At 40.8% G+C, this 19,624-nt stretch overlaps 2 protein-coding genes across 4 annotated transcripts; both read left to right on the forward strand.

Moving 5' to 3' along the window:
- Positions 1-493: 493 nt before the first annotated feature.
- Positions 494-16,241, forward strand: rhot1a (ras homolog family member T1a). 3 transcript variants are annotated; one of them, XR_006845548.1, is made up of 21 exons: positions 494-907; positions 2,802-2,860; positions 3,073-3,154; positions 3,369-3,412; positions 3,514-3,567; positions 3,754-3,806; positions 4,431-4,539; positions 5,260-5,361; positions 5,875-5,973; positions 6,185-6,293; positions 6,468-6,588; positions 7,585-7,669; positions 7,802-7,947; positions 8,099-8,199; positions 8,355-8,485; positions 8,933-9,016; positions 9,191-9,313; positions 9,414-9,616; positions 11,107-11,229; positions 12,829-13,980; positions 15,102-15,237. XR_006845548.1 is itself a non-coding variant. In XM_046414100.1 (20 exons), exons 1-20 carry the CDS (start codon positions 871-873, stop codon positions 15,217-15,219), a joined length of 1,983 nt encoding a protein of 660 aa, XP_046270056.1. In that variant the 5' UTR covers positions 494-870; the 3' UTR covers positions 15,220-16,241. The 3 variants fall into 3 exon arrangements, 2 of the variants coding, with proteins under 2 accessions (XP_046270056.1, XP_046270057.1); XM_046414100.1 differs by lacking the exon at positions 12,829-13,980 and having other exon boundaries at positions 15,102-16,241; XM_046414101.1 differs by lacking the exons at positions 11,107-11,229; positions 12,829-13,980 and having other exon boundaries at positions 495-907; positions 15,102-16,241.
- Positions 16,242-16,373: 132 nt separating this feature from the next.
- Positions 16,374-19,197, forward strand: LOC124072602 (interactor protein for cytohesin exchange factors 1). Its single transcript, XM_046414112.1, has 9 exons — positions 16,374-16,710; positions 16,796-16,873; positions 17,109-17,141; positions 17,411-17,497; positions 18,042-18,130; positions 18,296-18,540; positions 18,640-18,726; positions 18,825-18,890; positions 19,055-19,197. The coding sequence occupies exons 1-9, from the start codon at positions 16,648-16,650 to the stop codon at positions 19,090-19,092; spliced, it is 786 nt and encodes a 261-aa protein (XP_046270068.1). The 5' UTR covers positions 16,374-16,647; the 3' UTR covers positions 19,093-19,197.
- The last annotated feature ends 427 nt before the right edge of the window (positions 19,198-19,624 follow it).

Here is a 19,624-nt window from a genome sequence, read left to right on the forward strand (position 1 = left end):
CGTGTGTGACAATGTCACCTTTGAATGGTGTGTCTACAAAAAGCAACCAACACAATGCATAATAAGATTTTTTCTGAAGTTACTGTACTATTTTCCTTTTAGAATGAAAGTGGCAATATATTCAAAACATGATTGAATTGAATTAGAGTCTGTCTCAAACCGACATGCTTGTTCAAGTGGTCCTAAAAAGTGCAGCAAAGAAAACGGTCAGATTCAACACAATATGAGATTGGTCATGCAATGACATAATGTAAAATATACTAAAATAAAACTATAAAATGTATGTAGCACAAAACAAACAATGTGTTAACCATAATAACACCAAACTACCCCGCTTTAATACCAGAGATAAGAATAATCTTATTCTGAATATTTGGTTTTCAAAGAGAAAAGTTTAATGTTTTGTTTTTGTTGCTGTGGAGAAGCCATGTAATGCAGTTCCACTTTTTGGCGCCAGGGGAAGCATAACGCGTTTTTAAATTTCACATGAAGTTTGCACCGCACGGCTTGCTGTAGTTGCCGGGTACTGGAGGTCGGGCATGCTCATGAAACATCAACTGCGAAATGCTGTTCAAGCGTTGAAAAGACTGATTAACTTGACATTACAGACAAATGTAACACTGGCTGCTTTTTAAACTGAATTCCTGCAGAGCCCGTGAGTCAAAAATTAAGACAAAACTCCTAGAAAACACGAAGGAGCTCAGAAATTTGTCCGTCCGTTTTGTCCTACAAAGGCGCCGAGAGTTTGACAGCGGCAGGACTTCAGTGCGCAGGCCTGACGTTAGGTAAACTGCTGGTGGAGGACAGCATCCGGAGGACTCCATGAAACAATAAAGACAGCCCTTTTTGTATAGGGAAGCGAGCTAAAACATGAGGAAGGACGTGAGGATACTACTCGTAGGGGAACGTAAGTAGCATGCGTCTTTAATCCTCAAGCGCTTGGATGGTTTATTAGCTAAAATGCTAGTGCTCCTTCACCAGAGGCTACAGCAGCTAGCAGGAAAATCCCGTGAATCTAACAATATACCCACCAAGCAGTGATAATGGGGCTGGTTGTTTTATTCCATAGTGCATAAGAATAATACGCAGTTACTGTAAGTTATCCAGAGTGTATGAATAGTATAAATATGACCTTGTCTTCATTTGGTGTAGATGGCTAATTAGGTAACACATGGTGCATGATAGCTATCTCACGAGTATTTCCATGTACTGCTCTGTCTTGATACTCAACGCACCACTTCTCTTAACCAGACAATCTGAGGACGAGGGAGCGTTTAGTTTGAGCAGTACAGCATAATTCCTCCACGGTGTAAATGGCTAAATGGTTTAGGAAAAAGGCATGTGCTAAGTATGTGGAAGGAGATGTTTATTGCAAGTGTGCTGTATTTGACTTGATTGAGTTGTACTAGAATTGCACTAGAATACCTGACAAAACTGAAAACTCTAACAACTTTCAACAGAAAACAAAACACTATGGTAATGGAATATTTGCGGAGCTAAATTTATTCTGCAATTTATAATTAAACTATCATTGGAAGTAGGCCTGAAAACAATAGTTGAATATTTTTCATTGTTTTATCCGTAATGTTTGTTCTTCAACAAAAATAAATATCACAATTTCTCACAATCATAATTTCCTAATGGTTCCCTGATGTCTTTGAATCTGACATTTGACAAAAAAAGCGCAGTGAATGTTCACGACTGTGAGGGTGGAAGAAGCAGAGAATATTGAGCATTTTTCAACGACTAACTCATGACTTATCTGATTATTAAATGGTTGCTGTTCAATTTCGACTGGTCGCTTTAGCTCTCGATGACACAGAGTTGTGCTGTATATTAAGCAGAATTATGGATAAATAGTTTGTGAGTAAAACATCTTGACCTTTTTCAGGATTCTGACATGAGGGCAGAATTAATCTAAAAGGCTCCCTAAGCCTTTTTCAGTTTGGTCTGTTTGTTCTCTTTAAGCATGTGTGTGTGTGTCGGTACTATTTATATATCAGTTGTGGCTATGCAGGTTGGCCCACATTGCCACACTGGGTGAGTTGGTGCCGACTGTTCCTGCAAGCGGTGCAGCCAAAATACTACGTGCCTGTTTCAGTGTGTTGAGGTTCAGTGGAGTGCGGTTTGTGGGGTCATGCAGATAGTCTTTCAGTACTCAGAGGGGACAGAGGTATTGCAGACTGGGGCTGTTATTAATGTTCAAGTTTGGAAGACTGTTTCTTCACTTGATTTTCCAGAGAACCAAGGAGATGTTGTTAATTTGCAGGTTCATCAAACAGTCCAAAAGCCAAATATATACAGTTAACAATTTTATTGTTAACAACAATTACTTATCAAAATAATTCTGCATTATTCTTGTTTTGACAGACCAATCGAATAATCACCTATTGTTTTGACCCTACAGTCCTCCAATACAAAAATGTTTTGGACTTCCTAATTGAAGAGAAGAAACCCGGTAGTGTAACTTTGGGGCTAATTAAGTAATGAAGTCATGCAGCTTTTTGGCCAATCTGTTTGTCATAAAAGTAATTTCAGACCATATTTCTCCACTTTGTATTGTGGCTCTGATCTGTGCTGGAACTTGGCAAGTGCTCGATTGTGAACTGTGTTGCTTGGCTGCAGCTCTTGACCCTCTTCAGCTGCTCTTATCCGTGCTCTGTCACATTAACCAGACCCCTCAATAAGAAATGGTTTCGAGGTCATGTGTTAATAGCTTGTTGTCAGTAAAAGAAGTGTGTAACGCGAGATCATAACTTCAAAAAAATGTTTCTTTGTTTTTTTTTTCTTTGCCCATACAGCCAAGGTGGGGAAGACATCACTGATAATGTCTCTGGTCAGTGAGGAGTTCCCTGATGAGGTATGTATCAACAGCCAGTCACATGACAGAAAAGGTAGAATTCATCCTGGTCGCCATTTGCAGTTATGTCCTCACATTGTGGATGGACTGTAGATTTGGTTGACTGTTTGTCATAATCATGGAGAGTGAAAATGCAAAAAATACAAGACAAATGTCATATAACGCTTTTTTGGCTTTTTTGTTGTCAGAAGTCATTATTTTCTGTCTTCTAGGTTCCTCTGCGAGCTGAGGAGATCACCATCCCAGCTGATGTCACCCCAGAGAGGGTGCCCACCCACATTGTGGACTACTCAGGTAAACCGTCTCCTTTACATACACACACACACACCACATGGCCTGCAAGATTTATATGACTGCACGAGGAGTTTTTTAAATGAATGTTAATGGCTATGTAAAGTCCCATCCATGTACTTACTGCATCCCTACTTCACATTAATAAGTTGATTTAGTAACAATAAAGTCTGGTAGCATGTAACTCACCGCACTGATATTCCTTTTTGACATTCAGAAGCCGAACAGTCAGACGAGCAGCTGTACCAAGAAATATCAAAGGTCAGTTTCACCTCATTCCTACTATCAGCTGGTATTTAATACTTGTACCCCATGCATTTCCCACATGCATCACGTGTTGATATGGCTGTTTGTCTTTGCAGGCAAATGTTATCTGCATAGTTTACTCAGTCAACAACAAGAAGTCCATTGAAAAGGTGAGGCTGTTTTCTCTCTGTGCTCAGTGCAGTTCATCAAATGTATAACTGCAGGCTGACATCGATGTCCTGACATCGAAAGAGGACTCTGCATATGTTTGTCACCTTAATCTACAAAACTTAATTTTTGTTTGTAATGAATGTTTGCCAGGCTACGGTGTTTGATGTTGTGCTTTACTCCTCTAGGTGACAAGCCACTGGATCCCCCTCATAAATGACAGGACGGACAAGGATAGCAGGTGTGTTCATGTCACTTTAATAGATCTGTGTTTGTGTATACGTGCCCGTCTGTCTGTTTTCCCTGTGGGTCACATCAGCCAGGGTGAAAACAGTTTAATGTGCAGCTGCTGATCTGGCCTTTTGCTCGTTCCTGGAGGTCATTTCCACTAGCACGAGTGACTCCTTGACCCGTGAGTGGGTTCTGATTTGTTTGGTCCATTCCGCACAATAGCTGAAGGTTTTTGCTAACAGTGTGGTTGTTCTGTTCACAAAAATAGATAGATATGGTCAGCATGACTTTGACCATTATTAATTTTGATAATTATTGTTAGCAGATGAATGCCTTTGATATGCTGCATTAAAACAAAATTGAGTTTATAGGCAACGTTAAAGTAATTAAAGTGAGAGCATTTTGTATTAGGCCTACATTCTGTATGTATTGTCATTTATTGTTTTATTCAAAGATATTCAGTTTACAATCATATAAAATGAAGAAAACTGGAAAATCGTTGGAGAGGCTGCAAGAAGAGAATTTTGACTTTTTCTCAACAAAAACGATTAGTTTTCTGTCCACCAACTTATTGCTTAATTGCCTAATTATTGCAGCTCTATAGTCTAAAAAACAAAGGCTTGTTTTTGTGCAGGGTACCATTGATCCTTGTGGGGAACAAGTCAGACCTGGTGGAACACAGCAGCATGGAGACCATTCTGCCAATCATGAATCAATACCAGGATATCGAGACCTGTGTGGAGGTGAGACATCAGTACACACACACACACACACACACACACACACACACATACACACATAAACCCCTTGGATCCATTGAGGCAGGGCTGTTTGAGGTACCAAATGTTGACATAACTTTGATAAATCACTTGAGATCAATAAATTGGCAAATGAATTATGAAATCCAGTAAGACCAGAGACTCAGAATTAGGCTGGCTGTCTGCAGGACAGATCGCCCCTGCCCCCCGCGCTGCTCTCATGGGCTGCAGTCCAGCTCCTGACTCCACTTACACTCTGAATGAGTCATTAAAGGATTTATATTACTGAACCCTGTGCTCCGAGGCCAAGGCCTGCTGACTGATGGACTGTGAGTGTGTTGACAGACTTGGAGGAAGCTGGCCTCTGTCTGCATTACTGTTGAAATCAGATTTCCCTCTTGTTGCATGAAATGGCTCACACATGCCCGCCTCAGAGGGATTAGTTACAAGGTTCACATAAGGAGATGAGGAGGACGTGAGAGTAGACACACTCATACTGCACAGGACTACTTGTTTAACTGTTGGCTCAGTGTTCGACCAGTCCCAGCATTTGGTGTATTTTGGCTAAGTTAGTTCCATTTCTGGTTTATTGTGTGTTTCTTTAGAGATCTTTTATGTAAGTAAAATTAGCAATACCACTTTTTTAAAAATACTCTTTGTCTGAGTGCATTCACACCCACACACCTGTACCTTCTTTTTCCTCAGTGCTCTGCCAAAAACCTGAAGAACATCTCTGAGCTCTTCTACTATGCCCAGAAAGCTGTTCTCCACCCAACAGGGCCCCTGTACTGTCCAGAGGAGAAGGAGGTGAGGTCTGGACGATAGATGCAGATAACAGCCACAGTCATTCTGAAGTACTACAAATGTGTGGCAGCCAGCATTACACCAGCTGTAGCAGTTAGATAGGATGCACTGATCTCATACTCTGCTTCTTTTTCAGTGCCATGTTAAATTCAGTGTACCTGGCATCATTCGGATTCAGTCAGACATGGCAGGCAGCTGGCTCAGTATTTAGTGGCACAGATTTACAAGAACGACTCAAAATGATTCTTGATAAATGTTTAAGCTAAAAGCAGTCTTTCACAATTGGTGGGTAAATGTGAGTAAAAGAAAATAACAATGACTAGAAGAAAGAAACTGTGATTTTTGAGCCTTACTTTGAGTTGACTAACAGAAGCTGTTGCCAGAAATGTATTGGAGGAAAAAAGTTGGATTGGTGCATCCCTAAAGCTGCCACAATGATTACTGTTAGTTGAAATATTGTTGCCTCATTTACATACATGTAACCATATAAATTATTGCATTTCTTCTGTATTACAGTTGAAGGCCTCTTGTATCAAGGCTTTAACAAGAATTTTTAAAGTGTCTGACCTGGACAACGACGGCATCCTTAATGACAATGAGCTCAACTTCTTTCAGGTAATATTTTGTATTAACAGTGTCACTGTCAACACAATTTTCATGTCTGCATAAGTCTTCATCACTCGTGCAACTTAAAACACTTGAATAGTGTCAGGCCACGTTAAGCTGAGTAGTATTTTATACGAGGAAAATGGCAGGTACAAACATGAACCACTCCTGAAAAAAACCCGACAGCTTTTGATGTGTCTGTGGTTGTGTATGTGTATAGAGAACGTGTTTCAATACACCACTGGCACCTCAGGCCTTAGAGGATGTAAAGAATGTGGTGAGGAGGAACATGACAGATGGAGTCAAGGACAACGGACTCACACTCAAAGGTCAGATGCTCTCATGATTTCTTGTTTTCATATTCTTCCTCTTTCCTCTCTCTCCTCCTCTTCATGTCCCTCCTAATGCCCACTCAGCAGTCTTATCTTGCTTGTCTATTTAGTGCATTATGTGTAACAACTGCTGACTGTGTATATTCTCCCATCGTTGGCTCTTCATCGCAGGCTTCCTGTTCCTGCACACCCTGTTCATACAGCGAGGTCGACACGAGACCACCTGGACTGTGCTCAGGAGGTTTGGTTATGATGACGATCTGGAGCTCACACAGGAATACCTGTTCCCCTTGTAAGTACAGACTCCAAAGATTATGTTTTATATTTTAGGTGCAGGTATTTTGATGGTACGGTTGAGACAGGAAAGAGGTAAATACCTGAGCAGAACTTTTATCTCGCCATATGAGTGTTTTTGGTGCTTAAAAGCACTGCAAACTAAGAAATTGATTTTTAGTTTTTCTTATCATTTGATCATTTCTTTTTTGTGGATGTATAAGAATGGCTAACCTGCCGTTAAAGTGATGTTTTATGTTTTGTCTTATTGTCTAAGCACAACTTAGTACATCACTAACATGTTTTTTTTTTTTTTTTGATAACATGTTGAGGTCTGCTACTGGCAAAATATGTATGTGCTTGTTAAAATTTTCAGTTTTCTTTAATTGCTTAACTTTTGTTGTCTGTTAAATGGAGAGTAATAAAATAGTAAAAGAAGCCTGAGCCCAAGGAGATGTATTCATACTGTTGGCTTGATATGAACAACTGCCCAAAACACAAAGATATTCAGTTTACTGATGTAAACAAGAATGAAAATAATCAAATCCTCACATCTGAGAAGTTGACAGTGAGACCAGAAAATTTTCGGCACATTTTCAAATGATGTGAAACCTTTTACAAAATCTGTTTAATATTCTATATTTTTATATTTCTATATTCTAGATTTGTAATGAAAATGCATCCATTTGCTTCACAACATTACAGCTGTATTTTAATCGCAAATACTCAAGAGTGCACAAATCTTTGTGGATGAAGAAGTGATCAAAATGTATATTTTTATGTTTAGCACATAATGATGTGCTTCTTTTAACATCATAGTTATATCGATGTTTGGTTCCTCTTTCGATATGGCCTCATGTTGATCATAACCAACAGGAGCAGCATATCATTTCCTCTTCTCTACTGAAACGCTCTGGTCTTCCTTTGTCACTTTTTGAAGGCAGCAACATTAATCAGTGATTGTCAGTCTGTGCTCCTGAAGCTTTCTGTTGAGTTGTTTCTGTGTGTATTGCAGGATAAAGATCCCGTCTGACTGCACCACAGAGCTTAACCACAACGCTTACCTCTTCCTCCAGAGTGTCTTTGACAAACATGACAAAGTGAGTGGATAGAAATACTGAAGATTCAAGATTAGATTTTTGCTACCTTTTAATTCCCTTATTATTTTTGATAAGTTTTATGTGTTTATAGACATCCAGTTCTGTGCTCAGTTATAATTTATATGCATCCAGGACAGAGACTGTGCACTCTCGCCAGAGGAGGTGAAGGACTTGTTCAAAGTGTTTCCCTACATGCCCTGGGGTCCAGATGTTAACAACACAGTCTGCACGAATGACCAGGGATGGATCACATACCAGGGATACCTCTCCCAGTGGACGTGAGTATGCAGCAGTCTATTAATATACCAGGACACACACACACACACACGCTCACTCACTCACTCACTCACATATATTCTAATATAACACAACCTGAATACGTTCACTCCACTGGAGCACTCATCATTACTTCTGTGTTTCCTGTGGCAGGTTAACAACATATCTAGACGTACAGCGTAGTTTGGAGTACTTAGGTTACCTTGGCTACTCTATCATCTATGAACAGGAGTCCCAGGCAGCTGCCATTACAGGTAAGAGAACAAGAGCCTAGCAGCAATGCATGCAGATGACTAACAAGAACAAGCGTTAACTGGTAATTGACCATGTATGTACAGCTGAAAAGCGTTGTTTGCTTTTTGTCAAAAGTTTAATGCAACAGAAAAATGTGAATTCCCTCTTCTTTCAGTGACGCGTAACAAGCGCATTGATCTGCAGAAGAAACAGACCCAGCGCAGCGTCTTCCGTTGCAACGTCTTGGGGGCCCGGGGCAGCGGGAAGAGTGGCTTCCTCCAAGCTTTCCTGGGCAAGAATCTGCAGGTCAGTGGAGCAATAGCTGTAAATCCCTTTAAACTGCCTTTTAAACAAGTGTTTTGTTTTGTTTTTTTTAGCAGTTTGTCTTATTATGTCTTTGTCTCATGTCAGCATTTTACATTCATGTCACGCCTCAAGTGAATTTTTTAATTTGGTGTAATTACAGGAAGCGCAAACTGAAATGATAGTGCACCATTAACTTTTTTTGCTTGTTTGTTTGGAATGTGAAGCCCAAACAAACAAGTAAATATGATGCAACAAATTAAAATTGATCCACTGGCAAGCAGATTAGGCATGATGCGAGTGCTTTGTTAAAAACTGCATGTGGTTTTAGTCGACTTCCACAGTTGGATCAAAGATGAAACGAGCCAAGCTGAAGGGGAACACTTAATAATCGCACACAGAATCTCATCGTGTGTGCCTGTTATTGACCCTGTTTGTTGTCCACCATAGCGACAGAGGCGAATTAGAGAAGACCACAAGTCCTTGTATGCCATCAGCACAACTTATGTTTATGGTCAGGAGAAGTACCTGCTGGTAAGAACAACCTACTTGCCATCTTTTTTTTTTTTTTTGGATTACTGTTACATAATCTGGGTGTATTACACTTTACTGTGTGTTGGTATTAGTACAAAATGTTAATCCATCCATCTGCACACTCTTGTCCCTCTCTCTATATTTTTGTTCCCTGTCTTGTCTTGGCACTACAAGCTCCATGAGGTTATGCCAGATTTTGACTTCTTGTCAGAGGCAGACCTTGCCTGTGATGTAGTCTGTCTGGTGTATGACATCAATAATCCACGCTCGTTTGAGTACTGCGCAAAAGTGTACAAGGTACGTTGCAGAAAATGGAAACGGTGGTCATCAGAGGCTGTAAGGCCTGCGGTGTACACAGACATTCTAACTGTTAGCATCGACTGGTTGTGTTTGGCAGCAACACTTCATAGACAGCAAGACGCCATGTGTGGTGATTGCAGCCAAGTCGGACCTACACGAAGTACGGCAGCACTACAGCCTCTCACCGCACGAGTTCTGCCGTAAGCACAAGCTCCACCCACCTCAGCCATTCACGTGCAACACGACCGACGCGCTCAACAAAGACATCTACACTAGACTCACCACCATGGCCATGTATCCGTGAGTATTAAACCTCTTTGTGGTTTCATCTGGCCTCAGTGAATCTTATCCCGCGTGTGCCACTTTTACTTTTCCACTTTTACCTCTCTTCTAAATGAATGTGTCCCTGAGTTTTCACAGGTTACAGGATGAGGGCAGTAATGATCACCGATATGCTTTGTAACCAGCTAGTAGATGGAGGACTTTGGTTTCCTGAGATTTAAACGAAAAAAAAGAAACTAGAAACAAAACAAATTAAATGCACGTCCTGGGTCTCTTCTGCTCCCTTATAGGTCAGTGTTGTAGGTGTGTGTGTGTGTGTGTGTGTTTGAACAGTCTGCCTGAAATTCTCTAATCCTTCTGACTTTATGTCTTAACTTCTCAGAGCTTTCTGATCCGATTAGATTAATGAGTAGGTCTCATTTCAGCAGGCCAGAAATCCTGTTGATGTATTTTGAAACTGTTAGATCTGCTGCGCATGCTGGCAGGGCATGTAGTGAAACTTTGTTATAAAGAAAAGTGCCTGTTTAGTTGTGCAACCCCGCACAGGCTTTTCATGTTCAAGGTAATTTTATTATACTATAAAATTTTTAGTATTTAATATCATTGTAGCAGCCGTTTGTAGTATAAACTGAACTACGCCTCACTGCTTGTAGAAAAAGATTTACACATTTAGCATTACAGTTACCATCACCACATAATTTCACAATATACATGCATCTGCCTTATTAAAACTGGTGTAGTTTATATGATGGGAATTTATATGAGGACAGTTTGCCTTGGAGCTCGTTTCCCTTCACTCCAGTCAAAAATGTTTGCATTGAATTGGGAAAAAGAGTGTGAAATGCAAACGCGGCAGAGCTGAAATACTGTGTCTTCTACATTGTAACACGGGTCAGTAATTCTGCCAACAATCAGGCAGACTCAGGACAGGCCTCACTGCTGTATATTTTCAACAGTTCACTGTGCAGTCTCTAAAATCTGTTTAGTTTCTCTTTACTTGTTCGCAAATCGCAGGTTGTGAGTCTTGTTTTCCTCCTTTAGTTTTGTCATTTGGTGCCACTAGTCACTTTCAATGTTGTGTTAGCCTGAAGTTATAGTTCTTTAAATTGAAAATTGGATGCAGAAAGTTTCCAGCAGTCAGAGCCAAAAAATGTGATAAACAGACTGTTTTGTTATTGTATATTTCCCTTCCTTTCTTTGTGGATTTTCCTCTCATGTCTCCTTGTGTTTATTCTCCTTTAAGCTTTAGGCTTCATAGTTCATCATCGTTTTGTTGTCAGTTCTTTTGGTTTCTTGTAAATACTTTTGTATATTTGGAGCTGAGGAGGTAATGCTAAAAGGCAGCTGTGCAGGTTATCCTTTGATATGGCTTGGTGGTTAAACAAAGTCGAGATTTTGATCCTGGATTTGGCCTCCTCCTCCTCGTCATCCTTATCTTCTGTGTGTTGTTTGGTGCGTCTTGTCTTTATGTGGTGGTGAATACACGCATTTTGTGTGTCTTTCCGCAGCCACGCCCGTCTCCGCTGCATGTGCTCCTGCAACAGGTGCACCTATTGCCTGTGTCAGAACGTCCTCAAGTCGGAGCTGCTGCGCAGTATTAAGGCCCAACTCCGCAGGGTCGTTTTCAACAGGTCCATATGTAGAATAAGCTCTAGTGTTTTTAACATAGACTCATCCCTCCTCTCTGTGCCTCCCACCTGTGGGTTGGACCTTCAGGATGGGTCACAGAGAAGCTCCTTCTTTCACCCAGGCTCTCTAACGCTAGTGATGGTCACTGCTCCTCTGCTTTCCTCCAGTGCTGGCCAGCGGTCAGGTTTACACTGCATATCCACTGCAGGGAAAAGGGAATGTTAAATGTGATTAAACACGAGGGAAACGATCCCCTACGCCAAAACATGTTTCGGTTAACAGTACAGCCCTCCCTTTGTAATGTCGGATCATATGAAGCTTATTTGATTCTGTGGTGATTGCTTCCGGGGAGTTGCTGCATAGCTGTCACGCATCAGGCTTTGGATGGATGCAAATTACTCTTCCTAAAATCAAATATTTTGAGTATTTTATCCCTGTAAAATGAACTTAAAAGTTGTCACAATCATCTTGTCTCCTTCTTTTGGCTGAGCATTTCTTTCAGTCCATCTGTAAAGGTTGCTCTCAGCAGCTTTGTTGAAATGCGTTGGAACATGTAGCACCATGTAGGAGGGGGACTCCTGGTGGTAAGATTGTTGCTTAGTGAGGCCACATGAGAACTGATTCATTTCCTTTGTCACATACCTAAAACCCATCAGTCATGCAAGTGTCTTGGTCTTTGCTCCAGCTCCAGCCAGCCCACCAGCTCTCTGTACAGTTTGACACAGCGAAGTGTGACCGTGCTGTGCCGGCTAACACGCAGGCTGTGTGCCAGGCAGGTGACGGTGTGTCCGAAACTGTGTGCATGATGTGGTTTTGCTTGTACAGTGCAAACTCCTCATACTGACTCCTATTCTTAACACAAATGTATTGTAAAATATTACTTACAGAAGTTGTGAATTGGAACTTTTTAAAAAAAAATGTCATTAGTTTATCATGGTGACAAAATACCATGCCCAGCTATTGAGTGCCCGAAAAATAAGTTGAGTTAAAACCTAAAAACTTTGAAATTAAGTGTTAAATAAGTGATAAAAACTGACTTTTTATTTGCAGTCATGTTTGCTTGCTTCCCTCCCGCAGTGGATATGCAACCTGTAAATCTTGCCTAACAAACACAAAACATAGTTTGTGCTTCAAACTGAAAACCTCATTGAAGTCTGCATGTTTGCTATGTGATTTCTTTTCGGTCACATGATTCAGTTACATGAGCATGAAAAGTCTTCCTGTCTGCTCATTTCTATTTTGATACCGATCTTCATCAATGATCAAACGGTGCATTATTATCTGTGATGTTTTCAGTCTGGCCTTGCTTTTGTTTCCATTCTTAATGGTGTTACGTTAATTGTATTCTTCCTATACATAAACAAACATTAAAAACTACTGTGCACTTGTTTCCCTGTGGGTTGACTTCATAAATTTAGCATGCTGATATTAAATATCAGCAATAAATAAATGTTTTTAAATAAATGTTTTTTTATTTTTGTTTCTTTTTTTTTTTTTTAGTTTAAATTGATTTTGTTGTACTGTACCAATCACCCTGTCATTTCATTCTCATTTTCCTATGTTTTATTTCATGTTTTTGTGTTTTTCCTTCCACCCTGTAGGTGTTCAGAAACATGTTTTTGGCTGCCCCTCTTCCTTTTCCTCTTGCACGTTTTCACCCATTGCTAATTTGGCTGTTGTTGTGTTGCATGGCTCATCTGGTCTCCATTTCTCTGGGTAATCGAGAGCATGCCTTAGCAAAACATTGTCAGCCATTGGCAGCTGGGAATAAGTTTCTCATCTGTCCATCTACAGTAAAGAGAGCTTGTCATCATTGTTAAGATGGGGGATGCATATTGGATCACAGTGCAGGCTTTGAATGGCTGCTTATGGATTGGACAGAAGTGTGCTGTGTGTTTGCTGAATTTGGCAAGTAAGTGATGGCATAAAAAGCAGGGCTTCTGATTGGGTCTTCATGGACCAGGCGGAGCTACATGCCGTAGTGTCGCATCCACAACTCACCCCTTGTGCTGTTTAGTCTCTGGCACTATTAATAGCATGATACTTTATGGGCCGACACACCACATTGAATCAAATGAAGCGTTTGGTTATCCCAGTCAGGCAAAAGTGGTTTGGTTGACTACAAGCATTTGCAAGCAATTTGACACTTGGAAATGAGTGCAGACAGAATGGAAAATTTAGAGCTTTTGATCTTAATTTGCATGTGACGAGTGCCATGCAGTGTTTGTATAGTATGTAATGGGTTCATCCACTGCAACAGCAGAAAAAACAGCAAAAACAACAAACTAAATGAAAAAATAAGAAGAAAATGACATTTTTTGAAAACTTAATTTGCCTCTTAAAAAGGCGCAACATTTCCATGTCTGCCTGCCATGTGGTGTGTACAGTATGTATACTTGGTGTGTACTTTATATGTAACTTTTTGTCATTGTTTGCAAGTGTGCAGTGACGTTTGACCAGGTTTGCGGTTGAGGTTGTGCTTTTAGGTTTTGGGTGGTGATTTGAGCTTTCGGGCTGGTTAGAGCTGGAAGATCCACTTCATATAAAGTATCCCCCAGCTCTATCTACTCCAAGTGTGTGTGTGAGAGAGCACATCCTGGTCAGGTGTGTGTGGAAGGCTGTCGGGCTGGGTGGAGGCTGTTGGGGGGGTACCTGATGTCAGAGGAGGATTTCAGCCTGACACAGCAGGTTTCCAGCGTGGAGGGGTCCATCTTTATGGAGGCCTCCGCTGAGCAGCTAATTCTTCCAGAAAGGTAAAGGCAGAAACCGGATCCGCAGAGAGAAGGATGTTGTGTTTTAATCATGTGGATGGACAGGCGAGTATGTGTTGGATAAGTTCAGCTATAAGGTTGGCAGCTCATTATTTTAACAGGTATTGCTGACTTGTAAGAGTCTGTACAGGAATAGTTAATAATTTTTTGGTGGAGAGTTTGAGGTGAAGGTCAATATCACTCTTGTTTTTGTTCATTAAATGTAAAGTTATGCCAGTAGTTGGCTTGGCTTGGCTTGGCTTGGCAAGGCTTGGCACAAAGATTAGAAACGGGGAAACAATTAGCCTGGTTTGGAATAATAACTTCCTGGAAGTTCTCAGAGTCCGTCCGTCCACCCCCCCCCCCCCCCCCCCCCCTTGGATCTTTGTGCTGAGCTAACTTAAAATGTCAAACTATTCAGTGCAGTTACATTGAGTTTATCGGTCTTTTCTTTCCTCTGAGCTGGTTTCTCTCCAGTTCCTACCATTCATATCGAGGTCCGAGTGTGTGTGTTTTGCTTATCTGCAGACCAGTCAGCGCTGAGTCTTGATGATTCGTTTATATGCCAAAGTTGCTGTTGAAGTTGGTGTAAAGCACTTTTATTTCACCTTTCTGTCTCCTTCATTGCCTTTTACCTTTTCATGCTTTTGTTGCAGTCTGCGTAGTCCCCCAGCATTTGTGCTTTTCGGCTTCTGTGTTTACTTGACAGGCGTTCACCATTTTAACAGTCCATTAGTTTTATTTTTTTTTGTTCTAGTTTGCTTCCTTGTACAGATCAGAGCAGCTCCTTCTCACCCTGCGCCTCCTTTTTTTTCCACTGAGCTTTTTTTTTTTTCTTGTTCCCCAAAACCAAAACCAAACTAAATGTCAAGAGAAAGCATGTGTTCCTGTTTCAAGCTGGTATCACAGGGCGCTGATGGCTGTCATTTATGGTAACGATTCAGGGTGTTTCCAGTGGAGAGAGAGCACATGACTTCGTCTTGTCATTTGGAAAATCCTCCCACAATGTAGAAAAAAAATTGTGCCGCAGCTCTCTTCGTGTTGGATCCTGCTCCCTCCTTCTCCTCACTTTTATTCCCTCCCCCCGTCCTCACCTGCTCTCCATCTCGTGCTTCCTCTCACAGGCATATGGCTCAGGCGGACCTGAAGAACTCCACCTTCTGGCTGAGAGCGAGCCTCGGTGCCACGGTGTGCGCCGTGCTGGGCTTTGCCATGTACAGAGCGCTTCTCAAACAGCGGTGATCAGACAGCATGAAGCGGATACTTCCTCCCTAACGGTCCCTTTGTTGATTCTGCCCCTTCCTTCCTACCTGAAAGACTCAAAAAGACTGACTGACCAACTGATCAGGCCCGTTGCCTCAGTCTCCACCTCCACCTCATCATCTTCTCACCACACGAGCAAGAAACAAATGAACAAAACAGTACCTTTTTATATGAATTTAAAAAAAAATATCAACGAGTGTGGGGTTTTTTTTGTTTTTAATTTATGTTGTGGCTAAAGGGGCAGGTTGCCTTCCGAGATATCACTTGTCCATCAGTCATTTTGCAAATGCTGACATTCTGATCTGTTCGTCTAGTCTCGTTCAGCTCAGAGACGACCAGTCACTGGATGTTTTCAGCTGATCCAGTCCTCTTTCTTTTTTTCTTTTTTTTGTTTCCCCTCAGGTCAGTATTATCAGTTAAATGGTTGGAGCACAGACAGAGGCAGCCATATGCAGAAACACCACAAAGGGACTTGAACCTGTTAATAGATGTGTATATGCAGTATATTATGTATGTATTCTTCAAGAATTTTAGAATCGGACCCGTAGACAGCAACACAAGCCAGAAGCAGGTGGTTACAGGTGGTGTCGGTTCCACGTCTAACACTAGAAGGGTCACGGATGTCATACACTTGTTTATTTTGTGTGTTAATTTATTAACCGGTTTCTTTGTTTTCTTGTCTGTTTTGAGTGCACTGCATGAAACAGATGGAGGGATTTGCATTTCCATGTTTTTTTTTTGTTTTTTTTATTTAATATTCTCAAAACTGTCCTCATGGTGCACCGTGACTTTCTAGTTCTGTTTTTAATTTTCCGGTTTTCAAATAGAGCTTTGCCCCTCGTTATATTTTTATGAAGTTAGAAGCTCAATAGAGCGAGAGATTATGCTATTAACAGCCATTCAGTGCACCTCTCCCACCTTAAGTCTAAGAAAGTGTTTCTTCTCATTCTTCTCTTTTCCAGCATTTACAATAAAGTAAATAAAAAGTATCTGACACAGCTCTTTATGCGTGTTATTGGGTGAAATCATGCTTTATTTAAAAGCAACATGGAAAATTGGTTTTAAAAAATCTGTAATAAATGACATTTGCACCCAGTGATATCACTGTTTGTGTTTGTATATGTGTGTGTGTGTGTGTGTGTGTGTGTGTGTGATGAGGACAGTAGTACAATTGCTCATTTCAAAATTGGACATGTGAAATGAATGTAAGATCAACTGTTGGTGTGAACAACTGGGACTTTTGTGAATCCAGTAAATGGAGAAGTGAGTAAATTGTACCACTGAGTGATACTGCTCTCAGGCCGCATGAAGAGGAAGTCACATCACGCACACGCACACAAACACACACACAGGTAGACTGAATTAACAACTGTCAGTCACCTTGTGAAATCACCACTGAGGGCCAACATGTCTATTGATGGGACTAAGCTGTTGTTTGAGGGCTTCCTGCAGAAAAGAAAAGATACTATGGTAAGTTAACAAATCAATTTGGTGTTTAATGTGAGTGTATGGTTATTTAAACAAAGTGACATTGGTGTTTGTTTTCTGTCTGTAGAAAATGAGGTGGGTGACGTATTGGTTCAGACTTCAAAATACAACTTTGTTCTTTTATACGAAGAAGAATGGCAGCGCTGTAAGTACACATTTGTTTTGGTGTTAAGTTATTTTAAATCCGCACTAGTGATATACGTGTAGATACATTGAATTTCCTGTCAATGTCCTGCTTAGTACCAATTATTCACAAAATTCAAACAGTAAATTAAAAGATGGCTACAGTGCTCAGTTGACAAACCTACATTGCAAGGTTTTTTCCTTTTAAATATCTCAGTGACTCAAAAGTGATTGTGTTTACTTTGCTCTCTTTACAGTCACACTTGAAGGGCAATTACTATATTTACACAGTAAGTGCTTCATTTATTAGTTTTACAGATGACAATATATAAAGTAATAAAAATAAGTCCTCATTATAATCCACTATAATAATATTCTGACGTTACAGAATATTATTATTACAAGTATATTGATATTAATGTGCTTTGATGAAAGTGAAATTGTTATGTGTACTTTGGTAAACACCCTGAGTACTTCCTCCACCACGGCTGTTTTGTTTCCACATTGGACTGATTGGTCTTATCTATCTGTCTGTCCGCCTGTTCATCACTCGGGTCAGGTGCAGTCAGTGCGAGAGGTCCAGACGGCTGGCAGCAAACGCTTCATGTTTGAGATTATCATGACCAATGGAAAGAGAAAACTGCTGGTGAGTCACCACTGTGGTTTGACTGTTGTGCTCTTGTCATCTGTGGGCATGCTGAGTGTGCCATATCTGGTCTGTGTATATATATATATATATATATATATATATATACATACACATATATATAACCTTCAAGCAAGAATTCACCCTAAAATTTGATCATTTACATTATGGGGACGTGTGTTTGGTCCCCATAAGTGAGGCAGGTTCTTGTAATGTGACTGTGAAAATAAATTTTTGTCCCCACAACTACAGGAACACACACATATATATATATATGTATAAAAATTTATTTTCACAGTCACATTACAAGAACCTGCCTCACTTATGGGGACCAAACACACGTCCCCATAATGTAAATCATTCAATTTTAGGGTGAAGACTTGCTTTAAGGTTATGTTATGGTTAAGTTAAGGGTTAGGATTAGGCAAGTAATGTTTATTGTTGTGGTTAGGTGGTGGTTAAGCCTCCAGGTATTGAACGTAAGATAAAATGTCCCCAAATGTGATGGAAACATGACTCTGTGTGTGTGTGTGTGTGTGTGTAGGCAGCAGAGACAGCAGCTCTCAGACAAGAGTGGGTAGGACACCTATGGCAAGCCATGCATCTTTCTACCTCTCGGGTCTCAAACTCACAGTACGTAGGAAGCCAGGAAGCCTGAACCAAAACTAAAACAATCAATGTTTTGTGAGCCGGACTTCTTGATATATATTTGGGTGATTTTTATTGTTCTAACAGAAGTATAACAGCTGCAAGTAGTCTCCTTCGCCCCAGGTTACAGGCCATTTCTCTTCTCCTCAGCCTTGAAGCGTATGAGCAGCGAGAGAGAGAGGACAGCAGCTCACCCACGTGCTCGCACAGCGTCAGTGTGACGGAGTCGCTGCCTGCTCGGCCCCTCTCTGCCCTCACAGGCCACGAGATCAGGAGCGTCGATTCACACATCTTCTCGTCTGAGGAGCTAAATAGTGCGGACATTCCCATCAGTCCTCAGTGGTCCAGTGGGTTGAGCAAAGAAGGAGATTATGACGTTTTACCAGCTAGAAGAAGTAAGATCTTAAATATACTTTAAGCTTACAGTCTGCTACAGCATAACACGCATGTAGGATGATGGTTTGAATAGGCCCTGTCATGTGTTGTCTCTGCAGAGATATGTGACATCAGTGACATCAGAGACTCGGACGAGGGCGTGTATGACTTTCCTCTCTCTTACAAGAGGGCTGCTGAATATCCGGGTGAGATTGCTTGTTTTGATTTTTTTTCAGCAGCTAACTTGTATATACTTGGCAATACCAAATGAGTAAACATTTTGTTGTTTGGTATATTTGGTCAGACCCCACGGAGAGCATCTATGATGTACCGAGCTCTCTTTTGAGGACAATGTCTGATTGGACTTTAGGTAAATCCTGCTTTATGTTACTGTCGCTTTTTCCACCCTATCAACATCTTTGTCTTCTTACACTGGGTTAAATGTCCACAGAATGAGTCATGTAACAAAAGCCATATGGGCCATAGCTGGAAACGTTTCCTCATTTCTCATACTTCTGTTATGTCTGTACTCAGAGGAGCAGCAGGAGGACAGATCCTACTGGATGATATGAGGTCCGGTTTGAAAGACAGACCGGATGACAGCAGCATCCCGACGCCCAGCCCAAAAAAACATCCAACTGTTTGTGCCTGATATCTGTAGCTTTGTTCTTGACAGGTTTGTGTGAGACAAACAGTATTTATGCAAGAGATATAACAAGTGTAAATAAAGCACAACTTTTGTAACTTTTATATACCAGACAACATAGACAAACACAAAGAGGTTCATCTGTGGTGTTTATTTCAGCTCTCTTTCTCTGAGAATGAGAACCGCATAAACATTTATAACCATAGAGCTCACGCTGTACAGAATATATACATATCACACACTGTGGGTCAGTCACACTATGGTTCACTATAGTAAAATGACTCATTTACATATCACCTGCTTCACAGTTTGAAGGTACACACCACCAACATTGATATTGCTGTGTTACACACTTTGGACTGGTTTGAATGGGAATAGTTTCAGCTTTCACCCTTTATGGATTTAATAGAACATAAACACTTGCAGGTACATAATGAAAGGAAAATAAAACTCGAGCA

The sequence above is a fragment of the Scatophagus argus genome, chromosome 16, assembly GCF_020382885.2.
Source record: "Scatophagus argus isolate fScaArg1 chromosome 16, fScaArg1.pri, whole genome shotgun sequence".
NCBI classification, from domain to species: Eukaryota; Metazoa; Chordata; class Actinopteri; family Scatophagidae; genus Scatophagus; species Scatophagus argus.